The sequence below is a fragment of the Emys orbicularis genome, chromosome 9 (assembly GCF_028017835.1).
Source record: "Emys orbicularis isolate rEmyOrb1 chromosome 9, rEmyOrb1.hap1, whole genome shotgun sequence".
Taxonomy (NCBI): Eukaryota; Metazoa; Chordata; order Testudines; family Emydidae; genus Emys; species Emys orbicularis.
In genome coordinates, this window is record NC_088691.1 from 48,311,185 (window position 1) to 48,338,928 (window position 27,744).

The following is a 27,744-nucleotide window of genomic DNA, read 5'->3' on the forward strand; positions in this document are numbered from 1 at the left end:
CTAAGAGAAAAATCCGTGAGTATCTGAGAGTGGACGAGACATGTTCTGGAATGCCCACTGCAGGATCCCATCAAAGGAGCTCTGGAAGACAAAACAGAGGCAACAAAGGGGTAGCATGTATTTAGGGCATCTCAGGAAAGCAAAGGAAGGGCTTCATGAGGGCAGTAAGAAGATTTTCTCCAAGTGAGAGAGGAAGATTAGGAGAACTGGTTCATCTGGCTATATGAGGCACTTGCATGTGCATGCCTTTGCTCTCTGTCCCCCACTTTAATGGGCACCAATTTCAAACACAGTATACAAAAATAAACCTGCTTTATGCAGTATCAGCCTTGTAAATAGGCCTGTTCAGACTCTGATCCTGCCTCAGCCTGTACCCTGGCTCCCCAGGAGCCCTAACCTACACCTTTTGCCAGCAGGGGTTTCTGATGGCGCAGCAAGGCTTACAGGGAATACTCATTGACACAGGATTGCCCATTCAGTGCAGTCATACCTGGACTGCTGAAGGTGTTGCAGTATTTCTGCACTTGGACCCAGCTGCCTTTAGGCCTGGATTGGGTAGGGAGCCTTTGCAAACAGAGGTGAGTGGAGTGCCTGTGAATTCCAGGACCTGTAGGAACTGCTCTGTTCAGATTGTGGACTATTTTCTTGCATAAAATAAAATCGGAGAGATGAGAAGATGAAATGGTTTATTACCTCACCCAGGAGAGAGTCCAACTCCTCTTTATTCAGGATCGGGTCATTCCCAGCAGATTCTTCCACTGCCTGGAATCCAGAACATGGCCAGACTGCTCAGTTTCCCAACATGAAGGTGAAATGTTAAACACAATGGGTCTGAGTCTCTACCCAGTTACACTGGTTTATGATGGAGTAATACCATTGTCATCAATGGAGTTATACCAACATAAGCCTTCTGTAACCAAGAGGAGAATCAATTCCAGTCAAGCTCATCTGTTACTGAGAATTAAAGACACTTGTTGCTCCCAGGGCCGGCTCTGGCTTTCTGGCCGCCCCAAGCAAAAAAAAAACCGCGGCAGCCAGAACAGCAAAGCAAAAAAAAAAAAAACCACCTGCGGCGCGGCCAGAGCCAGGGTGCAGGGAGACTTCCTGCCCTTCAGATGTGCTAGCGGGGGGAGGGAGAGAACGGGGGCAGCCAGGGCTTCAGCGGGGCGCTGCCATGCGGCCCCTCCCGCCGTGCCCCCTGCCGGGAGGGCTCCGCACCACTCCGGTCGGCTGGGAGGGAAGGACGCGGGCTGCCCTGCTGGGCTTGCTGCAGGGCGCTCCCATCCTCCATGCTGCTGCCCCCTACAGGGCAGCCGGAGCGGAACAACAACAACAACAACAAAAACAAAAAGCGGCCATGCCGCCCTAGGATTGGGCGGAATGCCACCTCCTACAAGCTGCCGCCCCAAGCATCAGCTTGCTCGGATGGTGCCTGGAGCCAGCCCTGGTTGCTCCATGAAGTTTGTTTAGAAGACAGTGAGGCAATTGGGAACAAAGTGGTGCTAAACTCACAAGAACCTAAGCCAGAGTAGGGATGTTACACAGATGATTATGGCAGGCATGGCCAAACTGTGGCTTGTGAACCACCTGTGGCTCTTTTACAGGTAAAGTGTGGCTTGCAGAGCCCCTTCCCCCATTTTCTGCCTACCAGACTGGGCGGGGAGAGGGGGAGAGCTCAGGGCTTCTGCCCTGTGGTGGTGTAGTGAGACTAGTGGTTTCTGTTCTGCAGAGAAGGAGGTCTAAGGGCTTTAGCCCTGTTGGGGGGAGATCAGGGCAGAATCCCTACTCTCCAGCAGGCGCTGCCCTGTGGGCCAAGTTATGTGTCTTGTGGCTCTCAAACTTCTGAAGATTATTGGAGGGTCAGTAAATGTGGCCACTCCTGGTTATGCTTTCATTACTTGGATTAGCATGGTGGTCCCTTCTGGTCCTGAATGACTGAGGTTCTTGGAGTGAATATTGGCAAGGTGACTGGCTATGTCTTCTCTGCAATCATTAGAATGGTTAGTAAGTGTGGCAGTGTCTATGAAGTGATATACTGCGATATGTGCTTCTCTGGTAACATTCTCAAAAGGGCTTCTAAAAATGTGACCTCCAGTCTATAACAGGCTGTACGGGGGATTCCCTTAACCAGATGGACTTGAAACTGTGTACTAAGTTCAGGGGAACTGTGAATCTTGTTACTCTTATAATAAGCATGTTATACTGTAGCCCTAGGCATGTGTATGGTGCTTTACAGAAGACGTGAATCAGCTAGGAAGGTTGGCCTTGTGGTTAAAGCACATGACGGTAAGTCATGTGATCTGGATTCTGTTCCCCCACAGATCCAGGTAGAGCACAACTTCTCTCTGCCTCCATTTCATCATCTGTAAAAGAAGCTGGAGCTGTCCTACCTCACAGGGGGACAGCTCAGTGGTTTGAGCATTGGCCTGCTCAAGCCAGGGTTGTGAGTTCAATCCTTGAGGGGGCCACTTAGGGATCTGGGGCAAAATCAGTACTTGGTCCTGCTAGTGAAGGCAGGGGGCTGGACTCGATGACCTTTCAGGGTCCCTTACAGCTCTATGAGATAGGTATATGTCCATATAAGTATACCTGTATTTGTAAAGTGCTTTGAGAGTCTTTGATGGCAGAGGATACAGGAGGGCTAAGCATCTGCTGGAAGAGGTTGCTCCCACTGAAACGCACTTTGCTAAGTAGCCCTAAAAAAGTCATCTAGGACTTCTGCATGCACTGCAGAAAAGGCTCTGACTGTACTGACCTTCACTGCTCTTAGTGCAGGGTTATTTGAGGTCACTGTTCCCTCCAGACCACTGGTTCCAGAGCTGCCAGAGCAGGACTTGCATAGCAAGGTTTCACTGGAACAGAAGATAAAGATTATGGATCCTAGTCAAAGCATCACCCTGCAGACTGGAAAAATTAAGGAGAGTCTTGGTATGTGTTGCTATTTTGGATCAGAAAAGATAAGTGAGGCAGAGTACTATGAAGGATTTAAGACAGTATAGAGAATTTCAGTGCCATCTTTGACAGCAAGCCAGTAGCCTTCAGCTTCTAAAGACTGGCCAGACCCCTTGGTGGAATATAGTGCATGTGCATGGGGGCTGGAACATAGAGCATGAGTGCAAAGTACCAGAGTCATGGGGAGCTACCAGAGATTTGAGAGAATCAAATGTACTTTTGATCTTAAGAAACTGGAGAACAGCAGTGTCCAGCAAGTGTAACTTTTCCCTTGTAAAATAATAGACAAAATACCTGTATCTGGATTAAATCAGGTACAGCCGGGTGGGAGATGGCAAGGCCTTTGCACTCGTGCATCTCACCTGAGCCGCTCTGCTTGGGCAGGGAAGTGGCAATGGGCGTGGAAGGCCTTGAAGCACTGGGCACAGTAGGTCATGTCTCCTCCTCCCCTGCAGACTCCACATCTCTCACCAACTGTCAGTTTCTGTGGAAAGGAAAGGCGGAGAATTTGGATTTTATTCTCAGCCCCACTGTGACATTTTATACCTTGGGGGAGCATCCTGTAACCCCCATATTCCTCATTTTTATATAATTGTGATCTTACATATAAAGCATGCCTTGTAAGGTATCAGGTTATGATCTGCTGAGAGTCATTTCTCTATCTATATATGTATATCATTAATGCATATGAAGTTATGAGATTGTGTAGTATGGTTGTCACTAAAACATGCTGTAAATTGGGGAATCAGCCAGACATTAGCTCCCCAGAGGCAACAGCAAGAAAAGTAACCAACACCCGGGCGGGGTTTCAAACAACCCATCAACAACCTTTGCCCAGCAAGGGAACTACAATTCAATGACTCACCTGCATGAGGCCACACCAGGGGAATTGCTCAACCTTGCCGGGAGACTCAGCAATGCCCCCAGACATGCCTGTACTTGTGTTTTCCAAGCACACGGACTGAGGGTATAAAACAGGCAGAGTGGACACATACTGGGCCCTTCTCCTGCCCCCACCCATTCTGCAAGCAACTAAGACACTGAGAAGACAAGACTCCAACAGAGGAGATTGGCTCAGATTTCAAGGGTGAAATCTGTATATTAAGGACTGCAATATCCAGTGGGTGAGAAAAACTGCTTGATCTAGTTGTTGCCCAGTCTAATAGGGTTGAGAGTTTAGACTGCGTGCTTATATTTTATTTCTTTTGGTAACTAACTCTGACTTTTTGCCTATCACTTAAAATCTATCTTTTATAGTCAATACATTTGTTTTACTGTTTATCTTTACCAGTGAATTTGTATGAAGTGTGTGGCAAATCTGCTCAGGTTTGACAAAGGCTGGTGTATATCCACTTTCCATTGTTGAAGTGGTGAACCAATTAATAAATCTGCATTGCCCATCTTGAGCAGTGCAAGATGGTATATTCCTGAGGTACAGTGCTGGGAGCTGGGGGGATTTGCCTCTGGTGCCTTTCTCTGTGTAATTCATGAGTAGGGTGACCAGATGACAGGAAGAAAATATTGGGACACAAGGGGGGGTGTCACCAGCGGAGCAAAAAAAAAAAAAAAAAAAGGCAGAGTGCTGCTGGTGTAACGACACAAACAGCTCCCTCTCCCAATTCCCTACTGTGGCCCAGTGCTGCCGGCAGTCAGAGGAGGGGGGTGGGGGAAAGTCGAGAACAGCCGAGTGCTGCCGGCAGTCAGAGGCGATTATGCACCCTCCCTTAGCTATGCATACGTCCAGCGACTAGGTATTTACACCATGCTTATCACCATAATGACAGAGCAGAGAAGTAACAACCACTGTAACTTTTCCTTTCACTCTGCATTCTGACATGCAAGTCTAGCTGGGTCCAGACTGGTAGCAATGTGTGGATCAGTTTACAGTGGGGGAGCCTCTGGTTTTCAGGAGAGGGGAAAAAAACAACAACCGAGAACAGCCGAGTGCTGCCGGCAGTCAGAGGAGAGGGGGGGGAAAAAAAAGCCGAAAACAGCCGAGTGCTGCCAGCGGAGGGGAAAAAAAAGGCAGAGTGCAGCGTCCCGACCGAAGATCGATCAGGACGCAGGACAAACGCCTAAATATCAGGACAGTACCAATTTTATTGGGACGTCTGGTCACCCTATTCATGAGTGACTCTGGGAGCATTCATGCAACCTAGCTGGGTGGGGGCTCCACATTCTTTTGTGCTGAGTGATAACAGCACCTGGAGGGGTTGCTGCTGGTCACTAGCAAAGCATTGTGAGAGACAGCCCAGGCAGGAGAGCATTAAGGGGGCACAGTGATCCCACAGTCCCAGGCTGCACACTGTGGGGGATCCCATCACACTCACATTCTGGATCAGTCATGGGGCCTGCTGAGTCTTGGGTATATGTGCTCTGACCATCCCTCCCAGCCCACCTCCTTTTTAGGTGCAGTGCCTCCTCTGCCGCTGGCCCCTTCTCCTCTCCCTGCCCTCTCTCCCCCACTTTGCAGCAGGCATGGTGCACGCTCTGCTTTACAGGACACATGCACTGACCCCACACCTGCTGCTCTGAGCATTGGGGTGGCAACTCCATGGAGTATTTTGGGGTACATTTGTAGTGCTGGGGCTAAGCTGAATATGCCTTATAGCCAACTCAGATATGCTTAACATACTCTCTGAATCTGAACACTGTGCACACCATGGTTTTAAAGGCCCTGTAGAGTAAGATGGTTGAAAATCACATGGAAAGCAGAGCCACAAACTAGCTGTCTCTCCAGGCCCAGACTTGACAGCAGCTGGAGGGTTGAGGCTGGCATTACCACTGGCATTGGTGAGTGGGAAGGCGCAGGGGGCAGAGGTTGTTTGAAGGTGAATGAGGCATCGGAGCCTGGCGTGAGTTCTTTGATAAGAATCCTCTCTCTGTCTCCAGCTCCCCTGTGTCCATACAGACCCTTCTAGGCACAAACAGAAGTGTTGTTAGTTAGTCCCTCCAGAGGAGGCACCTCAGGCCCCTGCAGGTGGATCTGCTGATGACAGTTCTGTATAGAGGCACTTCAGTCTCCTGGATGGCCGTACTGGGTTAGACCAATGGTCCCTCTAGCCCAGTATGCCCGTACCAGAGCTTCAGGGGGAGTGCACAGAACAGGGTATTTGGAGTGATCCACCCCATCTTCTCCTCCTGGCTTCTGGTAGTCAGAGGTTTTGGGTTGTCCCAAGCATGGGGTTGGGTCCCTGACCATCTTGGCTAATAGCTATTGATAACTTTTCCTCCATGAACTTATCTAATTATTTTTTGATCCCAGTTATGATTTTGGCCTTCACAACATCCCCTGGCTATGAAGTCCACAGGTTAATTGTGCATTATATGAAAAAGTACTTCCTTTGTATTTAATTGTTTGTATTAAATCTATTAAGCAAAGGTGATCCATTCCCTTGATCACCTTTGTGCCCTTCTCTGAACCTTTTCTAGTTGCACTATAACCTTTCTGAGATGGGACAACCAGAACTGGAAACAGTAATGTGGTATAACATGGATTTATATAATGGCACTGTGGCATTTTCTATCCTTTCCTGGTATTTCCTAGCACTCTGTTCACCTTTTTGACTGTTGCTGCACATTGAGCTGAAGTTTTTAGAGAACTATGAACAATGACTTTAAGATCTTGCTTGAATAATAACAGCTAATTTAGAGCCCATCATTTTATGTGCAGTTGGGATTATTTTTTTTCCAATGTGCATTACTTTGCATTTATCAATGTTGAATTTCATCTGCCATTTTGTTGCCCAGTCACCCAGTTTTGTGAGATACATTTGTAACTTTTTGCAGGCAGCTTTGGATTTAACTATCTTGAATAATTTTGTATCACCTGCAAACTTTGCCAGCTCACTGCTCATCCCTTTTTCCAGATCATTAATGAATATGTTGAACAGCACAGGTCCCAGGACAGATCATAGGGGATCCCGCTCTTTACCTCTCTCCATTTGTGAAAACTGATAATTTATTCCTATCCTTTGCTTCCTATCTTTTAATCACTTACTGACCCAAAAGAGGACCTTCTCTCTTATCCCATGACCACTTAGCTTCCTTAAGAGCTCTTGGTGAGGGACCTTGTCAAAGGCTTTCTGAAAATCCCAAGTACACTGTGTTGACTGGATCACCCTCCTCCATGTGCTTGTTGACACCCTCAAAGAATTCGTCCCTACTGAGGAAAGCAAACCATCTAGGGTGACCAGATGTCCTGATTTTATAGGGACAGTCCCGATTTTTGGGTCTTTTTCTTATATAGGCTCCTATTACTCCCCATCCCCATCCCGATTTTTCACACTTGCTGTCTGGTCACCATAGAACCATCCCAACAGACTGGGCAAAAACTCTGAGCAAAATCTTGCCCACCCTTTCTTGTGTAGGTACAAGGGGCAAAGGAGGGTGGCCATAGGGGGGTTCACATGTCACATTACACACAAGGCAGGGTAATCCCAACAGCGCCTGGAACATAATCCTCTAATTTTGCCCAATTTCTATCTAGGGCACAGGAGAAGAGCGGTGTGGGGATATCGATAGAGGAGTGGTTGGACGTGGCTAAGTTTGGTGAAGCAAGGCTCCTAGCTATACCTGTGTCTCGGATGGTGGCTCTCTGGCCCTCTCCTCTTCTATGCGCTGGTCCTGCTTCACTTTCCCAGCTGAGCAAGAGATGCACCTCCATGTCCCGCTGTCCAAAGTCACATGGTAAAGAAATAGGTAAGCAAATGTTTAGGGGAAACAAAAGAAATGAGAAAGCAAAGCCAACCTGCATTTACCGCAATGGTGCTTTCTTATAGATACAAGGGATTTTTTCTGGAGACTCAACTGATTGGTCACAGTTGTGTAAAGCAACAGTACTGGCTAGTGGTTAGTTCTGTAAACAGCAATGAATTACAATGAAGCTATGCAGATTTACACCCACTAAGGACCTGGCCCTGCATGTAGGCCCCACAAGTACCCAAGGTCTCTGCCTCTGTAGGAATCATAGAATATCAGGGTTGGAAGGGACCTCAGGAGGTCATCTAGTCCAACCCCCTGCTCAAAGCAGGACCAATCCCCAACTAAATCCTATATTTAGGGAAGAGGGAAGCCTTCCTACATTTAGGACAATACGTTTTGGTTTTTATTTTAAATCTAGTTAAGAAAATCAGGCAAAATAATGCAAAATTATTTCAGCATTTTTTTAGCCCAACACTGAGCACTTTGAAAATCCTGCATCTTCCCCCCACCCCTGGATCAGAGTGAGCTGATGGGGTGATAGAGCAGTAAATACTCGCTGTGGGGAGTGTGCCTGGGAATGCTTGTTATTACCTTGGAATTTCTGTCAGTGGGGGCACAAGGCAGGCCAGATGGAAAGCTTTGGGGCAGCCGTCACAGCAGATCAGCTCCCCACCATCCCTGCACACTGCACATTCATCATCGTTCTTCTGACCCAGGGAGGCAAATAGCGCACGATGTAACAGAAAGCAAAAGTACAGAAACTCAAAGCCAACTTCTTCCTCACTCCAACTATGGTGATCTGTTACACTAGCGCAGTGCAATCCAGTATACTGCAGGACAAACTGGATTTGGTCTGTTATAAAGGGTCATGTTCCAGCACAGGTGACCAATTGGTGAATCCTTGCTATCAGATGTCACAAAACTAATAGCTGGAGCAAAACATTAGTATCCTGGACTTCAGAAAATACCTCTCTCTTCTCACTAAAGGATGACTAAACAGAATACAGAGCTGAGGAGCCAAGGGAGGTGAATGCTCAGGGGACAGCATGTGTTACAGCTGGCTGGCAGATGTAGTATTATAACACAAGCCTGCTTGACTTCTGTGGCCAGGTACTGTCTATGTATTTCAGAGACATTACACCTGGCAGGTGCTTCCTTGCTGGGGATCTGGCAAGGAATTAAAGCAGTGAATGCTTCATCCTTAATTCCAAGCTCCAGAATCCCACAAATTCAACAGACACTTGTCTCCATGGGTTATATACAACACGTCTGACAGCCTGCAAGGAAGCTCTGAACCTCTGAAAACCTTTCCCCATTTTACGCTTTCAACGTGTAGGTCTAGTGCCCACACACAGACCGTCAGTTAAGCAGGGAGCTCTTGGGCTGGGCAGGGGATGGAAATGGTGGCTGTTTCACTTTGGAATCTTCTGGGGAATTCCAGTTTTCCCGGGGCAGGAGGCTTTTCACTAGCAAATGTTTGTCCTGACCAAGCCCTTGTGTCTCCCCCTCTCTGGTAGCAAGACTACCACACTGAGGAAACCAGAGACTTCCAGGAGTCATGTACTAATTCCATGCAGCACCCTGAGGCCCAACAGGAGAATCTCACTCTCACGGAGACAAGGTGGTGCAGCAAAGAGGCACACTGCTATCCACCACGAGAGAATCAATGAAAACGAGATGTTGGCCCTGCACATTTGGAAAATTCACCCTGGAGGAGGAGGGAGTGACACTGGACAGAAACAGTTTGCCTGCTCCTGGCAGAGGGGAAGAGAAGCTCAGCTCCTCGATAGGGTTTTTACCTGGTGGAGGGGTTGATCCACGGTGTGAACAGGGGTGACATGGAGGCTGCTCTGTGAGTTTATTTTCAGCTCCCCATTCTGCAGAGTGAGATGGACAGGGGGTGAGGCAGGAAATGCTGCTGTGATCAGACTGGCTGTATAAATGCACATCCCATAGATGCATGTCCTGTCTCAGATGGATGCTAGGTCTAGACTCTAGAGCATCCTGTGTTCTCTGGCAATGGAGTCGGACTTGTGCCAACTGGCTGGAGAAGCTGTTGTGCTGCAGGAAGAACACTGCTCTGAGAGCACTTTAGGCCAAGCTGGTTCAGAGAGTAGGGAAAGGTTAGAAAACCACTCAGACCTTTCACATTCAGCACGAGGTCTGCCCGACCTGCCCAGGGCCAAGCCAAGCACAAATCTGCTCGATAGTTTATGAAGAAAAAGGACAAGGCTGAGCTAAGCTGTATGGGTGGAACCAGTACAACGTGTGAAACCCCTTACTACAAAGAGGACTCAAACAGGACAAAGATGTAAAAACAACTCATGTTTGCTGAAAGCATACATATTGGGGCCCTTGAAATCCCTTGACTCGCACACTGGGCTTCAGGCTTCGGCTTTTGTTCTTTCCCCCAGGTTCCTCAAACTTGCTTGGTGCATAAAACTCGCCTCCAACTTTGACACATTTCTTGGAGCCCCCTGGAAGAGAGGACACTCTGGCTTATGTAAGCTGTGTGCTGGGAGCACATGCACATGCTGCTCGAACGATGCTCAGGTGCAGGGGAAGGTTTCATTGTTAACGTGGTAAGGATGCCAGAGTTCAAGCAGAACAGGTGTAAAAGCATTACATTTTAGAAATGTTTGAAAACCATCTTCTCTGTTTCCCTCCCAGGGCCCAGTTCAGGAGTCAGCACTTCCTCTGAAGCAGCTGATGACACCACGGACCCCAGAAAATGTGGCAGGCAGGAGTTCAGGTCCCTGTTTAGCTGCTAGCGATGGGATGGACTCTTATCAGGGAACTTAATCCTGAGCCCAAGGCTTGGCAGGTAAATGAAGGATCTGACCTGCATGGGCTTTGTCAAGAATCATCCACATGATATGCTGACGTTTCAAGGGCCAAATCCCAGTGATAGGGCAGAGAGCACAGCAGGGACAGTGGCTGGTAGCCGTGCACCCTGCCATGTGCAGCCTGTTAGTGAGAATCATGGGGCAGAACACCACCTGTCCAGCTGGCCCAGCAAGGTGTAGTGCTGGGTCCTGCTGCCATTTGCTACTTCACGTTGCTGCAAAAATAACTCTTGTGCACCATGGCAGGATGCTACGTACATGCCCACATCACAACAACTACTGCTCACAACTCCATCCTCCTTACACAGGCAGGGGGTAGCCAGAAGGCTGTGTTTGTTTATATTCTGCCAGTGACTTAGAAAAAATTAAAGACCATCTATGCTAGGAGGAGGGGGGTCTCCCAGTCCAGGGTTACAGTACCGCTACACTTTCCACCTGAACTGAGACTCCCTTGTGGGTTTCCCCATCCCCCAATATCCCAGCTCCTCCCCAAATGCTGACCCTATCCGTGTCTCTGTTCTTCTTCCCACAGCCATCCACACTTTCCACCAGTGTACGCTACTTACACAGCCCTCTGGCTGGTCTGATCTGCTAACCCGCCCCGCACGCCCACCCCGCCGGCCCCACCATCCACCCTACTAGCCCTTCTGCCAGCATGCATTGAAATCTTGCCCTACCTATAATTGCCTGGGTGGCTTCTAGCTTCAAGAAGGAGGGTCCTTTCACTCTGATTAACCTGAACTAAATCTGTCCCCGGGAACCAGGCTGTCCTCAGGAAGGGGGAAAACCTGGAATGGAGTTGGCCCACATTGTTGTCATGAGAACTGTTCTTTAACTCCCTAGATACTCAGCTGTGTCTCTCATTATAGTCACTACTAGCCCCAGGTTCATGATTTCTTGGACCAAGAACATTGGCATATCTACCTGACTCAAACACCTGTTTGATGAGAATTCCTTCTACAGCCCCGCAGCTCACTGGTAGTTCACTGGATGACACAGTAACAGCCCTCTGGACTGAGGCAGCCATACTCTGAATGCCTATGGTTTTAAAAACAGTCATTATCAATGAAACATGAGGCCTTTGTACATATATTCTCCCAAGGGACGGGGGAGGGCTATGGTTTGAAGTACACCGCTACCTCGATATAACGTGACCCGATATAACACGAATTCGGATATAACGCGGTAAAGCAGTGCTCCAGGGGGGCGGGGCTGCGCACTCCGGTGGATCAAAGCAAGTTCAATATAACACGGTTTCACCTATAACGCGATAAGATTTTTTGGCTCCCGAAGACAGCGTTATATCGAGGTAGAGGTGTATGTTAAAAACTGGCATTAAATACAACCTGATGACCCCAATCGGGGGCTCCCCCAACCCTGATGATTGCATCTCCCTGCAAGGCCCGTCCCAATCTCCACTAGATAACAAGCCCCTGGCTGGCCACTTGATCTGGTCCCATGTCTGGCTGAGCAGTAGAATGCAGACCTCTCTTCCCCACCTGCTGAGATCAGCATCTGGGGAGGTGGGTTTAAATAGGGATTTGATTTCAAATGAAAGGAGATTGGTGGGCTCAGTCTAGTCCCTAGTAAATCATTGGTCATATCACACATTACAGGGCATGACTGAAAGTCTCTGCACACCAGCCAAGCCCAGCTCTGGAGCAAGGTGTGCCCAAGGTGTGTTGGCAGAGCTGTGTAGGGAAGGTCATGCAGTTGATGGGTTTGCTGGGTTTTTTTTTAATCCATTGCTACTAGTCCTTTAGCTTCACAAACACTAAGAATCCTCCCTTCGCCCGCTGAGGTGCCTGTGTGGTGCTGCACTTGTCACCTGGTTCTGGGAGCTGCTGTTTCTCTGAGACATTTTACTTAAGCTAATGTTGTGTATGGGAGACGCCAACCCACTAGCACTCACAGGGGCCATTGCTCTGCAGGGTCATGGATTCTCTTCCCATGCTGAAGGAGGCCCAGTGACACCCAGCTCAGGAATGGTTTTAGCCTGTTCATTACTGGATGGTGCTAACAACAAAGATTTCTCCAAACAGGGCTGGAGAAATGAGGGGAAACACATCACTCACCATTTCCCAGAGGGAAACGTTGGATCTCCACACCTTCTGGTTTCTTTACAGCTTTTGCCTTTGGCAGGGTCCCTGTGGGGTTATAATATGGGTTAGAGACAAGGGTACACATTGGATGTTATTAGAAAGAGCCCTTAATTCACCTCCTGGTTAGATAATGGAAACCTTACAAGAAACTGGAACAGTAGGCAGGGATGGTGATGCTCCAATGTGAGCAGCCAGATCTAGCTATTTAGGTGCTTAGATTGCACCCGCTGGGGTGTAAGAGAAACTATTTCAGCAGTAAGAACTCCTTATTGAAAGTGGTTACATTCCTTCTTGCACATGCAGTCATGGTGCACACCTCTGGGCACAATGGGCAGCTTTAGAAACTCAGCTGAAGTCCAAAGACCATAAATAAATGATTGCATCTCCCTGCAATGTATATTATGGATTTATATGAACTTTAAAGAGATTCATAGATTCCAAGGCCGGAGGGGACCATTGTGATCATCCAGTCTGACACCCTGTAGAGCACAGGCCAGAGACCTGCCCCCAAATAAATCCTAGAGCTGAGTTTTAGAAAAATATCCAATGTGACTTTTCTTACATTTTCTCCAACTCTTTATTCTTTTTCCTCTTCTTCCATCTACCACTTTTCCTTCCTTTCTCTCTCCATTCTGTTAGGTTCTCTCCTTTCAGCTCTCTTTTCCTCTCCTCTATCTCCATTCTTAAAATTCTCAATCTTCATTCTTTTCTCCTCTCGTCTTCCATCCCTTCTTCCAGTCACCCTGGTTCTCCGCCATTCTTTCCATTTCCTTCTTCATTTCTACATTCTCCATCTCATCCTTCCCTACTCCTCCTGCCCCCCCCCCCCCCCCCGACAACTGGCATCTATCTCCCTGCAAGGCCCAGCCAAATCTCTGCCTGATCACAAGCCCCTAGCTGGGACTTTGATCTGCTCCCTTGCCTGGCTGGGCAGCAGAATGCAGACCTCTCTTCCCCACTCCATTTAGATAGCTGCGGAGGGGATGGGGAGCTACTTGAGGCCTACAAGAAGCCAGGATAGAAGCTGTTAGACCCAAGTGGGAAGAGCTCCTTGAAAGTCCAAAACAGGACAGCTGCTCTTCGTTGCCTATAGAGCCTGGGGGAATTGTGAGCTTAAGAAAGGCCTGGTGAGCTATCTGCTTGATGGGTTTGGGAGGCTGTGCACCAGCACGGCTCAGGATCCAGCATGGGCCAGGCAGCGAAAGAGGCTCCGTACCAGGATTCGAGTTGCATTTCAGCAAGGGCTGAGCTGGCTGGGGAGAGTCCCTTTCCTCTGGTGCTTTCCTTTTCGGCTGCTGTTTGTGCTGCACCAACGTCTTGGGGCTGGGGAGTGGTTTCTTCCCCCGGCGCTGTCTGCTGAGATCCACATCTGGAAAGAATGACAGCAGAGAGATTGGCATCAGAGTGGGGACATTCCAAACTGCCCAGTGCTTTGCTGGGGCTCTAGATTTCTTAAGTTCCCCAGTGATCTGGTGCAGGTTCACCCCTTGGCGCTGATCGTTACTGAGACAATCACTGCTTGCTTCTCCCCTCCCCTCCCACCCTGTTCCCCGTGCACTTCATTCCTGGGCTGATGGCTGCCATTCTACACCTCTCCTGGGGCTGGAATTGGAGTACGAGAGGCGAAGCTCTTGGTTCCTAAAGAGGAGGGACCCTCATGGAGCAGAGGCCTGCTAGGTAAGGAGTCATTCTCTTCACAGTCCGTCTGAGCACCCTCCCACCTTTGGGAAAGCTGCTCTGAATAGGCTGGAGCTTGGAGTATCTCTCCAGGTTGTAATCCTTGAAGAGGACCCTCCAGAAGTCCTGGATGGAGGATGAATCCCGGTTCAGTAGCCAGGTCAGCATGGCATGGAAGGCCTTGTGAGAGCCCTCCTGCTCCTTCAAACTCAGTGTTTCCTTCAAGAACAAAAAGAGCAGTGTAATCAAATGTGCAGTTCTCAAGGGCATCCCTCCTGTTCCCATGCCTCCCCCCGCAGCTGTGCTGCACCCATGCTGTGTAATGCAGGCTCTGGGCAAAGAGGGAGCCATGGTTACAGCACCTAGCACCTCCTCCCCCGGTGTGCCTGGGTGTGTATGAATGGATGCTTTAATCAGCCATTAAAGGAAAGCAAAAAGATCACATGCAATGGGGCGCTGGGGTAGGCCGTGTTGGGGGAAGGGGGAGTGAGACCCTAGGATGGACTGAATGAGGCTGAAACCATGTTTGACAAATAGCATAAGATTTGGAATTGTATTGCCTAGAGCTGACGACACAGTCACATTATCATTGTAGCATAAGAGGTGGGGGGTGGTGAGTCATGAAAACAGCAGAGGAAGGGCAGAAAGAAGCCAAGAGTCCATTGTAAATATAAAAGCAAATGACTTTAATCAAAGATCCCCTAAAAAGTACATTAAGTTGACTTACAACGTTCCATTAACAACCATCATATAAAATAGCCACCGCTTTCTAAAAATTGCTGTTAAGGGCAAACGTGCATCTGACCTGCAATCTGACCAGCACTAAATTCTAATAACCAAGACTGAGCCTCTAGCACCAGAGATCAGCTTTATAATTACTTGGCTCCACCCCTTTTGGTTTCATCCAATCCGCTCCCCCTTCCTCCTCACGCTGTTCCCCCCTTTTATTTGTGTGTATGTGTTCCCACCATGAAAACACTTTTCACCTTATCTATTCCAGCCAAGAAACCATCCAAAACCAAACAAACCAGAATTACAACACACACTGAGTATTTAACATTCCGCTCCTTGGGGGGAGCTGCCATGCTGACTTCCTTGCAGTATTGTCAGTTCTGGGTTTACAATGGCTCCAGTAGCCCATGCTCAGAAGGGTCCCCAGCCTGCTCTGCTTGCACTGCGCCCCGAGACCCCGCTGGCTCCCCCCGCCCACCACTTGCTCCTCTCGGCCTGCCCGCAGGCTGGCCGAGGGCTCCTCTCCGCTCCCTGGCCCCACCCCCTGCTCCTCTCGGCCCCCTGGCTGGACCCCAGTGCACCTCTGGCTCTGAGCAGTCTCTGCTTCCCACCACCTGTGGGGCCCCGCCTGTCTCCCCAGAGCTGAGCCGCCTGGAACTGGTGCAGTAGCCTGGCCAGTCTCAGCCAGGTGAAGGAGGAGACAGTGAGGGGGGGGCTTGGTTGGGACCCTCCAGGCAAGTGCATCTTGAGGGAGCCCGGCCGGGCAGGCCCTGACCTGGCTGATCACGCCATTCCCGAGGGGCCAGAGCGATTCCCGGCCCTGGGACCAGCCCTGGCTGCGCTGCCGGCTCAGCCCGGCAGATACAGTCGCCAACCAGCAGGGAGTGTGGCCGGGAGGCAGGGCTTGGGGAAATGGGTCTGTGGGGAGTCTGGGGCGGGGGTGCTGGGCTGTGAAGGGGCAGGGAAGCTCTGTGTGTGTTGGGGCACTAGAGAGTGGGGGTGAGGGGTGCTGTGTATTTGTGGGTGAGTCTGGGGGCACGCTGGGCATAGTGGGTCCAGGGGGCCTCTGAACAGAGGGAGTCAGGGGGTGCTGGGGGGGGGCTGTGTGGTATGGCATGGGCCTGCCCCCGAGGGGAAGGGGCATGCTGGCAGTACAGGGCCGGGCAGGCCACTGTGCGTCTGGCAACTGCCGGTTTGTAAATAGTGCCCTCGCATTGGGCGGAGCGGGGCTTCCCCTGCCATGCCATGCCCCATTGCCTCTGGCTGGCCCCTCGCTCTGGGAACTGACCTCCCCGCACCATGCTCCATTGCTTCCATGGGGGCCCACAAATATGTTTGGTGCCGGGCCCACAAAAGGTTAATCCGGCCCTGATTACACTCCAGACAGAAGGGTGTGCTGTGTAAGAATAAAAATAGCAGCATTTCAAAGCCCCACCTAATGACTCAAATACAGTCCAGCAGCCACCTGCAGGAATTGTGGCCTCTACTGATTCAAGAGAAAACTCCTGAAAACACTGCCCCCAGGTAAGACTCAGCAGTCTCCACCCTCTGGGGAGGGCAGCTGAAAAAGGAAGTCAGCTCTGCAGCATGTATCCTTCAGTTGTTTCTCCTTCCCTATTTTAACCTTAAGCATTATAGATAACTCATCAGGCAGTTTTACTACAACTACATTTCAAATGTCTCTCCTCACAGGCCCAGCCCTTGGGGTTCCACACTATCTGCACTAGCTTGTGCCAGTACGATCATCCTTGCTGATAGGACTCCCAGCTAGCTGCAGTGGGGGAGGGAATCGGAGTGTCAGATACAGACCAAGGAAATACACCTCGTTTCTCAGTGGAATATTTCCAGTTTTTCCAATTCCTTTTCAAGAGTATAAACCTGGAACTCCAGTCAAGCTTTTCATAAGTGCCCAGTGGTTTGGGGTGCTCAGCTTGACACCTGACTTTCAGATGGTGGGTACTCAGCACTTTCTGAAACTCCTGCCCCTTTAAGGAGCACCCATAATCACTAGTTACTTGAAAGTCTTGGTTTATATGCATGCACATGTATACGTACATGTGCACATACAGAGCAGTGCACAATCATTGCCCAGTCCCGAAGGAATGTAGTCATAACCCCAATAATTCCCGAAGTGAGCTTAAAATATGACACTTTCCTCTACCCCCAAAAGACATTGACAATCCCTTTTACAGCTCCCCACACCTCTGAGACCCTTTCTTTCAGATTTACAAGTATCCACATTCAAACTGCTTCTAGGGTTAGAATCCTCACTAGAATATACGCCTCAGACATTAGACCTGAGCAAGTCACTTAGCATGGAGTGCCAGTGTTCTTCTCACCTTGAACATCTCCTCTGTGACAACATCATGATCAGCAAGTCCATGAAGCAATGGGAAAACGTCGTCCACAGCCATGGAGATCTCCGTGCGGTATAGCTTCAGCAGCTGCCGCAGGTCCCCTTCTCCCAAGGGCCTGTCAGTGCTGGACATCCTGCAAGGAATCCGTATTTGTGGGGGTTTCAGCTGGAACGGGAGGATCTCCCCTACAATCAACACCACTGGGAGAGACTGGAACTGCAGTAACTGAGGCACCCGTGCTGCCTATGCTCTTACATCATTCCCTGTGAAGCCTGGTTCTGGGAAAGGCAGGCACTGAAACAGGGAGAAGAATGTGCATCTTACTTAGGACAGGACTTGCTGTGTCAAGTCAGTTGCCAAAACTTCCCCTTTAATAGAAACCTACGTGTCTTGTCACCAATAGCCAGCTCAGATGTCAATCGCTGGCTATTGAGCTGAACCCAGGAATCCCATTAAGTTCAGTTATTGCACTCACATTTCTATACTCATGTTAACGTCACATTGCATGAATTTCTTCTCATAGCTCTCCTCTCTGACTGTTCCTCACCTGTCCCTGGGCCAAAACACCACCAGATTGGATGTGCTATGCCTGAAGTGCTGACTCCTTGCCCACACTGTTCAATAAGGCTGCGTGGTAGGTATTCTCCTCTGTGTGCGTGTGTACACGAAGATGCAGAAAGGGTGGTTGGTTGGTTGGTTATACATCCACCAGCCACACTGAAATGTGTTAGTAGCTAAGCTTGGTGTCTGTGAAATCCATCCTTTGCCCTTAAGCATGCAACACTTCCTTGGGCTCTTTATACAGGTTAATCTGTGGAGGGAGGGAAAAAAACAAACTACTATTATTGAGGAACCAATTGGGTCCCAAGGATGAGCTTCTGAAGCTTGATTGGAGCTGGGAAGGTGTCTCTAATTAAGCTCATTTGCTCAGTTTCACTTTATAAGAGTTTGTCGGGGTTTTTTTCCCCCTTGCTTCACTTAAGCCCTGCAGATTATTTTAAATTGGTGCAAAACAAAATTGCTTAGTTAATTTTAGCCAGATGTTAAACTATGGTAGGTGCATTTTCAGATCCGTAATGCTAGTATGAAATGGTCAATACACATTTTGCAAACACTCTGGCATTTAGTGGCCACAAAGGATTCTCCAGTTGTCATAGGCCATGTGTGCAGCTTGCTGTATGATTTACTATTTGTGCCAAGTTTGATTTTTTAATCAGTATTCAGTATGTAGGAATATTTCTGCTTATTCAGCCCCTGTCACATCTGATTTCTGAAGTGTTTAAGGTCTGGCTGCTGCTTATACCAGTTGGGTGTTTGTCTTTACAAAACAAAGACAGCTGGATGACACATATTTGCAGGCTTGCTTGATTAGTCTACATGTCAGCTTTTTAATAATTCTATTCATTTGGTGGCAGTAAACTCAAACAGTTTACCTGAAACAGTACCTGAAATTCTGACCTGCTCATTTTGTCAGAATGAAGAGGGTAGTTTCCTGCTCCTCTTAGGAACAGAACCTGCAAAACCTTAAGCACGTGCCTAACTTTCCAACCAATTTGAAATCAATACTCATGGGGGTAAAGTTATGCACATGTGTGATTGCAGGATCAGGAAATTAATTTTGAAATTATTAATTGGTACACTTCTGCTGTTTCCACCCAACCTTCAGTTTTTGTTTTGTCAGTTAACCCCTTCTAACAATCCATGCTCAAAACTTCAAATGCACTTGTATTTCAGCCCATGAGCAGGATCAGAGTGATTTGAGGCTTGGCTCTGCCACAATTGCTTGCTACACAAGTTGCACTCTAACTATTTAGGTGAGTATTCTTTCAACTTCTGTAATTGGAGTCTGTATCTTTTCTATGAGTAAAATCCTGAAAGCCGCTGTCTCCTGCAGAGGGGAGCCCCACATCAGCTTGTGGTCGGGAGCCAGGCCAGCGTGGTATGAAGTGCAAAGTGACTACTAAGGGTGTTGGCTGGGCTCCTCACCCATGAAGCAGCAGGGCATGGTTTGGCATTTAAAATATGACAAGCACCAGTTTGCATAGGGGTTCTGTACAATAAGCAATATATTCACACTGGAAAATGAAACTTTTATATGCAACTGCTGCCTCAGGGATACTGTATACTGTGGGGAACAAACTTTATACTCCACCACCTAGCAGGAAGGGATCCTTTATTTCGGAATAAATGGGAGATCCTGTTCACCATGGTAAAGGTAAGGGTAGGTAAAGGTGGGCATTCCAAAAGCCTTTGCATAGATCTGCTCTATGTGTTTGGGTAACTATTAAATGATCAATGCCAGGTGAAACTTGGAAGCTACAGAATCATTCAGATTTCCAAATGGAATATCTCTGCTCCTACACCATTCAATGATCAGCACTACTTTCCCTATGAAATATAATCTCTTCCTATATTGTTCATTAGTGTCAACTAATTGCTAGCTGTAGATAATTTTGGTTCTATATTAACCTCAATGAGACAAATTCAGAGATTTCAGCTTATACAAGGCAAAAGTAACCCAATCCTCAGTATATTGGTGTTACTCACAATACCTCTTTGTTCTTGTAATGAACTAAGAGTCACCTCAGAATTTATGTACTTTCCAGGGCACCTGTCATTTTCATCCAGAAACTCTCCTATGTAATTGTATCACTAGTGACCTGTCTCTTAATGCTTGCTCCTGTTCTTAGTTAAGTCATTGCCATTGACTTCAGTGAAGGTTGGATCAGGCCTGTATTGTACACAGCCTGTAGTGCTACAAGATGATGGCAGAGAAATTCAGCTCTGAGCTGAAAATCTAAGCAGCCCACGTTGGCTCAAATAAACTGTTAAAATGAGAGCAGTAGACTGACATCACACGTAGAGACACAATCTAGGAAGAAAAATAAAACTGTTGCTTACTTAGGGCTACAGATTATCACAGGATTGTAGAAAGCACTGTAATTCAGGGCTGAATATAGTCACTTGTTTATGACCTCTCTTGCCCCTTTAACAGTTGAAATCTGTTTCCTTACCCACATTTTTTGTTCTTTTCCCATCCCCAGCTCTTCCTCACGCTGCTTTGATACTATAAGGCTGCTCATCATGTGTGTGTTGAGTTGTAGGCCTCTTCTGAGAAGTAGAAAATATTGTAGGATGCAATTCAGTAACCTAAATTTATAAAGTAAATTGTCTTTTGACAAAGTTTGTGGGCCTAAAACATGACCCTTTAGTCTACCCACCTCACACCTGCTCCACAATCCCTCTGAGCCCTGTCCTTGGCTAAGGACTCAGTAGACTGTGTGTGAGTGCTCTCCACATCAGGAAGACTCCCACAAAGTTTCTGGGAACAAGCTAGGCCCAGCTCCAGTTCTCTGGTGAAGGGCTTCAGAAAAAGGCTGTAGATGTTTATGGCAGCTCTGCTGATGAGTGCAATATGACAGTGGTGCAGCCACACCACTAGAGTTAAGGCTGCATCCTGACTTCTGTTTAAATGTTGCCCATTCAAAGTCCTCTAACATCAACGTTCAGTCAGATTCCATAGCAAATTTGTGTGCCTCAGGAGAGCGCAGGGCGTAGGCTTCAGGCCGCAGATGTGAGGTCACTTGTGTGAGGGGGTTGCAGCAATATAAGCCCTGAAAAAAATCCATTTTCAAACAGTTTCTAGGTGGTTTTTATTTGTGCAGTGCTAGAGATCAAACTATTGATGTGGTGCGGGTCACAGTGGGCACACTCTAGACACATTTCCTCAGGGTAGTGCATAGTACACACTAAACCTTTGGAGACCTACATTGAGAATGGTTCAAGACAATGTGCATGCCCCAATAAAAAAAAAAGCAGCTAGAGGGTTTCCATTCGTGTTTTATATGCTTTAAAGCTCGACTCTTGTCTGTGCTCTGACATCCAAATGGTTAACCAGATTGCTTCCAAATTTGGTGTGCCTCATGCAGGCAGGGGGCAGCGTTAGTGATCCAAAATTTGGGGCTGTTTGCCCAGAGTATTCCGAGTTATAGGCCCCTGCCAAAAATCAGTTCCCTTCTGCTGCCTTGTACTGTTAAACTGAGAGGTACAAATGACTAGATCAGTGGTTCTCAACCTATTTACCATTATGGGCCACATATGCAGTTCTCAAGTGTTATGTGGGCCATACACACTATATATATTATACCTTTGTGGCCCTGAGGATGTCATATGGGCTGCAAGCAGCCCACGGGTTGAGAACCACTGGATTAGATGAATCAGAGCTCATTGAGATTGTTGGTTATGAACTCGCCCTTCAATTAACAGAACTAAGGATAAGTTTCTCACAAGCCCCCACCTAAGACAAAAGGAGTTTTGCACTGAGTGGCTAGAAGATGCTAGCATTTGTGACTCTTGGGGTCAGTTTTATTTTGAGGGGAATGTAATCAAAGTATTTGGGGAAGAAAAATTAGACATGTGAATGCTTCCTCAGAGAGGAGGAATATTAGGGGGCAGAACAGTAGCAGAATAAGGGGAGCGAGGAGGGAGTTATGGGGAGGGGAATAAATGGATATAGATTGTAAGGAAAAGAACAGCCATACTGAGTCCAACCAAAGGTTCATCTAGCCCAGTATCCTGTTTTCTGACAGTGGCCAATGCCAGGTGCCCCAGTGGGAATGAACAGAACAGGTGATCCATTCCCTGTCGCTCATTCCCAGCTTCTGGCAAACAGAGGCTAGGGACACCATCCCTGCCCATCCTGGCTAATAGCCATTGTTGGACCTATCCTCCATGAATTTATCTAGTTCTTTTTTGAACCTTGTTATAGTCTTGGCCTTCACAACATCCTCTGGCAAAGAGTTCCACAGGTTGACTGTGCATTGTGTGAAGAAATAATTCCTTTTGTTTGTTTTAAACCTGCTGCCAATTAATTTCATTTGGTGACCCCTAGTTCTTGTATTATGAGACGGCGTAAATAACACTTCCTTATTTACTTTCTCCACACCAGTCATGATTTTATAGTCCTCAATCATATCCCCCCTTAGTTGTCCCTTTTCCAAGCTGAAAAATCGCAGTCTTATTAATCTCTCCTCATGCGGAAGCCGTTCCATACGCCTAATAATTTTTGTTGCACTTTTCTGAACCTTTTCCAAGTCCAATATATGTTTTTCGAGATGGGGTGAACACATCTGCATGAAGTGTTACCATGGATTTATATAGAGACAGTATGATATTTTCTGTCTTATTATCTATTCCTTTCCTAATGATTCCCATTGAGTGGATGTTTTCAGAGAACTATCCACTATGACACCAAGATCTCTTGAGTGGTAACAGCTAATTTAGACCCCATAATTTTATATGTATAGTTGGGATTGTTTTCTCCAATGTGCATTATTTTGCATTTATCAGCATTGAATTTCATCTGCCATTTTGTTGTCCAGTCACCTAGTTTTGAGAGATCCTTTTGTAGCTCTTCGCACGCTGCCTGGGACTTAACTATCTTGAGTAGTTTTGTATCATCTGCAAATTTTGCCACCTCACTGTTTACCCCTTTTTCCAGATCATTTATGAATATGTTGAATAGGACTGGTCCCAGTACAGACCCCTGGGGGACACCACTATTTATCTCTCTCCATTCTGAAAACTGACCATTTATTCCTACCCTTTGTTTCCTATCTTTTAACCAGATATCAATCCATGAGAGGACCTTCCCTCTTATCCCATGACAGCTTACTTTGCTGAAGAGCCTTTGGTGAAGGACCTTGCCAAAGGTTTTCTGAAAATCTAAGTACACTATATCCACTGGATCCCCCTTGTCCACATGCTTATTGACCCCCTCAAAGAATCCTAGTAGATTGGTGAGGCATGATTTCCCTTTACAAAAACGACGTTGACTCTTCCCCAACAAATTATGGTCATCTATGTGTCTGACAATTTTGTTCTTCACTATAGTTTCAACCAGTTTGCCCAGCATTGAAGTCAGGTTTACTGGCCTGAAATTGCTGGGATCACCTCTGGAGCCCTTTTTAAAAATTGGCGTCACATTAGCTATCCTCTAGTCATCTGGTACAGAAGCTGATTTAAATGATAGGTTAGAGACTACAGCTAGTAGTTCTGCAATTTCATATTTGAGTTCTTTCAGAACTCTTGGGTGAATACCATCTGGTCCTGGTGACTTATTACTGTTTAGTTTATTAATCTGTTCCAAAACCTCCTCTAATGACACCTCAATCTGGGACAGTTCCTCAGATTTGTCATCTAAAAAGAATGGCTCAGGTTTGGGAATCTCCCTCACATCCTCAGCCATGAAGATCGATGCAAAGAATTCATTGACAGTAGTTTCTCCGCAATGGCCTTATTGTCCTTGAGTGCTCCTTTGGCATCTTGATCATCCAGTGGCCCCACTGGTTGTTTAGCAAGCTTCCTGCTTGTGATGCACTTAATTTTTTGATATTTGGCTAGCTCTTCTTCAAATTGTTTTTTGGCCTTCCTAATTTTATTTTTACTCTTTGTTTGCCAGAGTTTATGCTCCTTTCTATTTTCCTCACTAGGATTTAACTTCCACTTTTTAAAGGATGCTTTTTTGCCTCTCACTGCTTGTTTTACTTTGTTGTTTAGCCATGGTGGCACTTTTTTGGTTCTCTTACTGTGTTTTTTAATTTGGGGTATACATTTAAGTTGAGCCTCTATTATGGTGTCTTTAAAAAGTTTCCATGCAACTTACGGGGATTTCACTTTTGGCACTGTACCCTTTAATTTCTGTTTAACTAACTTCCTCATTTTTCTGTAGTCCCCCTTTCTGAAATTAAATGCTACAGTGTTAGGCTGCTGTGGTGTTTTCCCCACCACAAGGATGTTACATTTAATTATATTATGATCGCTATTACCAAGCAGTCCAGCTATATTCACCTCTTAGACCAGATCCTGTGCTCCACTTAGGACTAAATCAAGAATTGCCTCTCTTGTCGATTCCAGGACCAGCTGCTCCAAGAAGCAGTCATTTAAGGTGTCAAGAAACTTTCTCTCTGCCTCCTGTCCTGAGGTGACATGTACTCAGTCAATATGGGGATAGTTGAAATCCCCCATTATTATTGAGTTTTTTAATTTAATAGCCTCTCTAATCTCCCTGAGCATTTCGCAGTCACTTTCACCATCCAGGTCAGGTGGTCGGTAATATATTCCTGCAATATGCTTATTATCCAAGCATGGAATTACTATACATAGAGATTCCATGGTACAGTTTGGTTCATTTAAGATTTTTACTTCATTTGATTCTATGCTTTCTTTCACATATAGTGCAACTCCCCCACCAGCACAACCTGTTCTGTCCTTCCGATATATTTTGTACCCTGGTATTACTGTGTCCCATTGATTATCCTCATTCCACCAAGTTTCTGTGATGCCTATTATATCAATATCCTTATTTAATATACGGCACTCTAGTTCACCCATCTCATTATTTAGACTTCTAGCATAGGTATATATGCACTTAAAAAACTTGTTACTTTTTAGCTGTCTGCCATTACATGATGTAATTGAATGGGACTTTTTTCATTTGACTCTTTCTAATCAGATCTTACCTGTATTTTATCAGCTTCCATCCTCTCCTCCTTACTAGGTCATAGAGAATCTCCATTAATAGATCCTTCCCTAAGGGATGTCTCTGTCTGAACCACATGCTCCTCTGCACCTGTCGGCTTTCCCCCAGCCCTTAGTTTAAAAACTGCTCAACAACCCTTTTAATTTTAAGTGCCAGCAATCAGGTTCCATTTTGGTTTAGATGGAGCCCATCCTTCCTATATAGGCTCCCCCTTTCCCAAAAGTTTCCCCAGTTCCTAATAAATCAAAACCCCTTCTCCCTACACCATTATCTCATCCACGCATTGAGACCCTGCGGTTCTGCCAGTCCAACTGGCCCTGCGCATGGAACTGGAAGCATTTCAGAGAATGGAGGTCCTGGACTTCAATCTCTTACCTAGCAGCCTAAATTTGGCCTCCAGGACCTCTCTCCTATCCTTTCCTATGTCATTGGTACCTACATGTACCACAACTGCTGGCTCCTCCCCAGCACTACACATAAGTATATCTAGATGTCTCGAGAGATCCACAACCTTCGCACCAGACAGGCAAGTCACCATGCGGTTCTCCCGGTCATCACAAACCCAGCTATCTGTTTCTAATGATCAAATTGCACATTACTAATACCTGTCTCTTCCTAATAACTGGAGTTCCCTCCCCCAGAGAGAGATCCTCACTGTGAGAGGATACCACATCATCATCTGGAAGGAGGGTCCCAAATATTGGATCATTTTCCTCTGCTCCGGTTGGATGTTCTCCTTCCCTGAGACTTTCATTCTCCTCAACAGCACAGAGGCTGTCAGACCAGGGATGGGACTGTTCTACTGTGTCCCGGAAAGTCTCACCTATGTACCTCTCTGTCTCCCTTAGCTTCTCCAGTTCAGCCACCCTGGTCTCCAAAGCCCGTACATAGTCTCTGAGGACCAGGAACTCCTTGCCCCGAATGCACACACATGCCACCTGCCCATAGGGCAGGTAATCATACATTCTGCATTGGGTGCAATAAACTGGATAGCCCCCACTTTGTTGCTGGACTTCTGCCTGAATTCTCTTTTTACTTCTGAAGCTTGTTCCTTTATTGCTGTTTTGTTTTTATCACGGGGTGTTTTTAGCTTTAAGGTTAAAGAATGTTAAGTTTATTTAGACACCCCTCCCACACACTTTCCCTCTAAACTGCCTCGCAAAACTCCCGTTAGCCTCTCCTGTTCGCTAGCTCCTCTGGTCACTTAGGAGCGGGCTTTTTAAAGCCCTGGTCTTCCTGAGTAGCTCCACCCCCTGGTTAAGGATTGATGGGTGCTAAAGGGCTTAGGGCATGGCTACACTTGCAGACGTAGAGCGCTGTGAGTTAAACCCGCCTTCAGAGAGCGCAGTAGGGAAAGCGCTGCAGTCTGTCCACACTGACAGCTTCAAGCGCACTGGCGTGGCCACATTTGCGGCACTTGTAGCGGTGCATTATGGGCAGCTATCCCACAGAGCACCTCTTCCCATTCTGGCGCTGTGGCTTGTGGGAAGGGGGCATGGAGTGCGGGGCATTCTGGGTCCTGTCCCAACGCCCCGTGATGCATTGGTTCGCATCCCAGCATTCCCTTTGCTTCCGTCCACATTTGGCACCATCTTTCAACGTTTTTTGTACTGCACGCTCTGTCTTCCCTTTTGGTCTGCGGGAATGGAGCCCGAACTGTTGAGGACTATGCTGATGAGTCTCACCAGCACGTCACGTTTGGCAGTCGAGTTTTTCCTTATGATCCAAAGTGACAGTGAGAGCTCCGACAATGATATCGACTCGAGTAACGCATATGACATGAGTTTGCTTGTGGCATTCACGGACATGCTCACCACCGTGGAATGCCGCTTTTGGGCTTGGGAAACAAGCACTGAGTGGTGGGATCACATCGTCATGCAAGTCTGGGATGACGAGCAGTGGCTGCAGAACTTTCGGATGAGAAAAGCCACTTTCATGGGACTGTGTGAGGAGCTCGCCCCCACCCTGTGGCACAAGGACATGAGATTGAGAGATGCCCTGATGGTGGAGAAGCGGGTGCTATTGCAATCTGGAAGCTGGCAACTCCAGACAGCTACCGATTGGTCGCTAACCAGTTTGGAGTGGGAAAGTCGACCACTGGAATCGTGTTGATGCAAGTTTGCAGGGCCATTAATCGCATCCTGCTCAGAAGAACCATGACTCTGGGTAAAGTGCATGACATTGTGGCTGGCTTTGCACAAATGGGTTTCCTAACTGCGGAGGGGCGATAGATGGGATGCATATTCAAATTCTGGCACCAGCCCACCTAGTCTCTGAGTACGTTAATCGGAAGGGCTATTTCTCTATGGTTCTCCAGGCGCTTGTGGATCACCATGGGCATTTCATTGACATTAACGCAGGCTGGCCCGGAAAGGTGCATGACGCATGCATCTTTCGGAACACTGGCCTGTTCAGGAAGCTGCAAGCCGGGACTTTTTTTCCAGACCAGAAGTTCACCATAAGGGAAGTTGAAATGCCCATTGCGATCTTTGGAGACCCAGCTTACCCTTTAATGCCGTGGCTCATGAAACCCGACACAGGGGGCCTTGACAGCAGCAAGAAGCAGTTCAACAACAGGTGGAGCCAATGCAGAATGACTGTGGAGTGTGCTTTTGGCCGTTTAAAGGGCCGCTGGAGCTCTCTGTTTGGGAAGCTGGATCTGGCCGATAACATCCCCACGGTTATATTCGCGTGCTGTACCCTCCATAACATTTGTGAAAGGAAGGGTGAAAGATTCACTCAGGCATGGAACTCGGAGGTTCAATACCTGGAGGCTGAATTTGAACAGCCAGAGAGCAGGGCTATTAGAGGGGCCCAGCACGGGGCTGCACCAA

At 47.5% G+C, this 27,744-nt stretch overlaps 1 protein-coding gene across 1 annotated transcript; it reads right to left on the reverse strand.

Moving 5' to 3' along the window:
* On the reverse strand, window positions 1-25,875 carry AIRE (autoimmune regulator). The gene is made up of 17 exons (XM_065411390.1): window positions 25,734-25,875; window positions 21,518-21,573; window positions 20,385-20,437; window positions 17,353-17,503; window positions 14,326-14,500; window positions 13,821-13,973; window positions 12,578-12,649; window positions 11,427-11,540; window positions 10,000-10,133; window positions 9,456-9,533; window positions 8,248-8,363; window positions 7,528-7,624; window positions 5,657-5,869; window positions 3,315-3,436; window positions 2,756-2,852; window positions 694-762; window positions 1-81 (listed from the first exon to the last, which is right to left on the reverse strand). Exons 1-17 carry the CDS (start codon window positions 25,873-25,875, stop codon window positions 1-3), a joined length of 1,923 nt encoding a protein of 640 aa, XP_065267462.1.
* Between the last annotated feature and the right edge of the window lie 1,869 nt (window positions 25,876-27,744).

What these genes read in the sequence shown, in the direction of transcription:
- AIRE (XM_065411390.1), bottom strand. Translation starts at nt 25,875, where the DNA reads ATGTATGATTACCTGCCCTATGGGCAGGTGGCATGTGTGTGCATTCGG. An exon ending in GATTTCAAGGGCCCCAATAT is followed by an intron (nt 9,534 to 9,999) that starts GTATGCTTTCAG and finishes CTCACTCTGCAG; the next exon opens with AATGGGGAGCTGAAAATAAA. An exon ending in CTGCACTAAGAGCAGTGAAG is followed by an intron (nt 763 to 2,755) that starts GTCAGTACAGTC and finishes TCTGGATTCCAG; the next exon opens with GCAGTGGAAGAATCTGCTGG.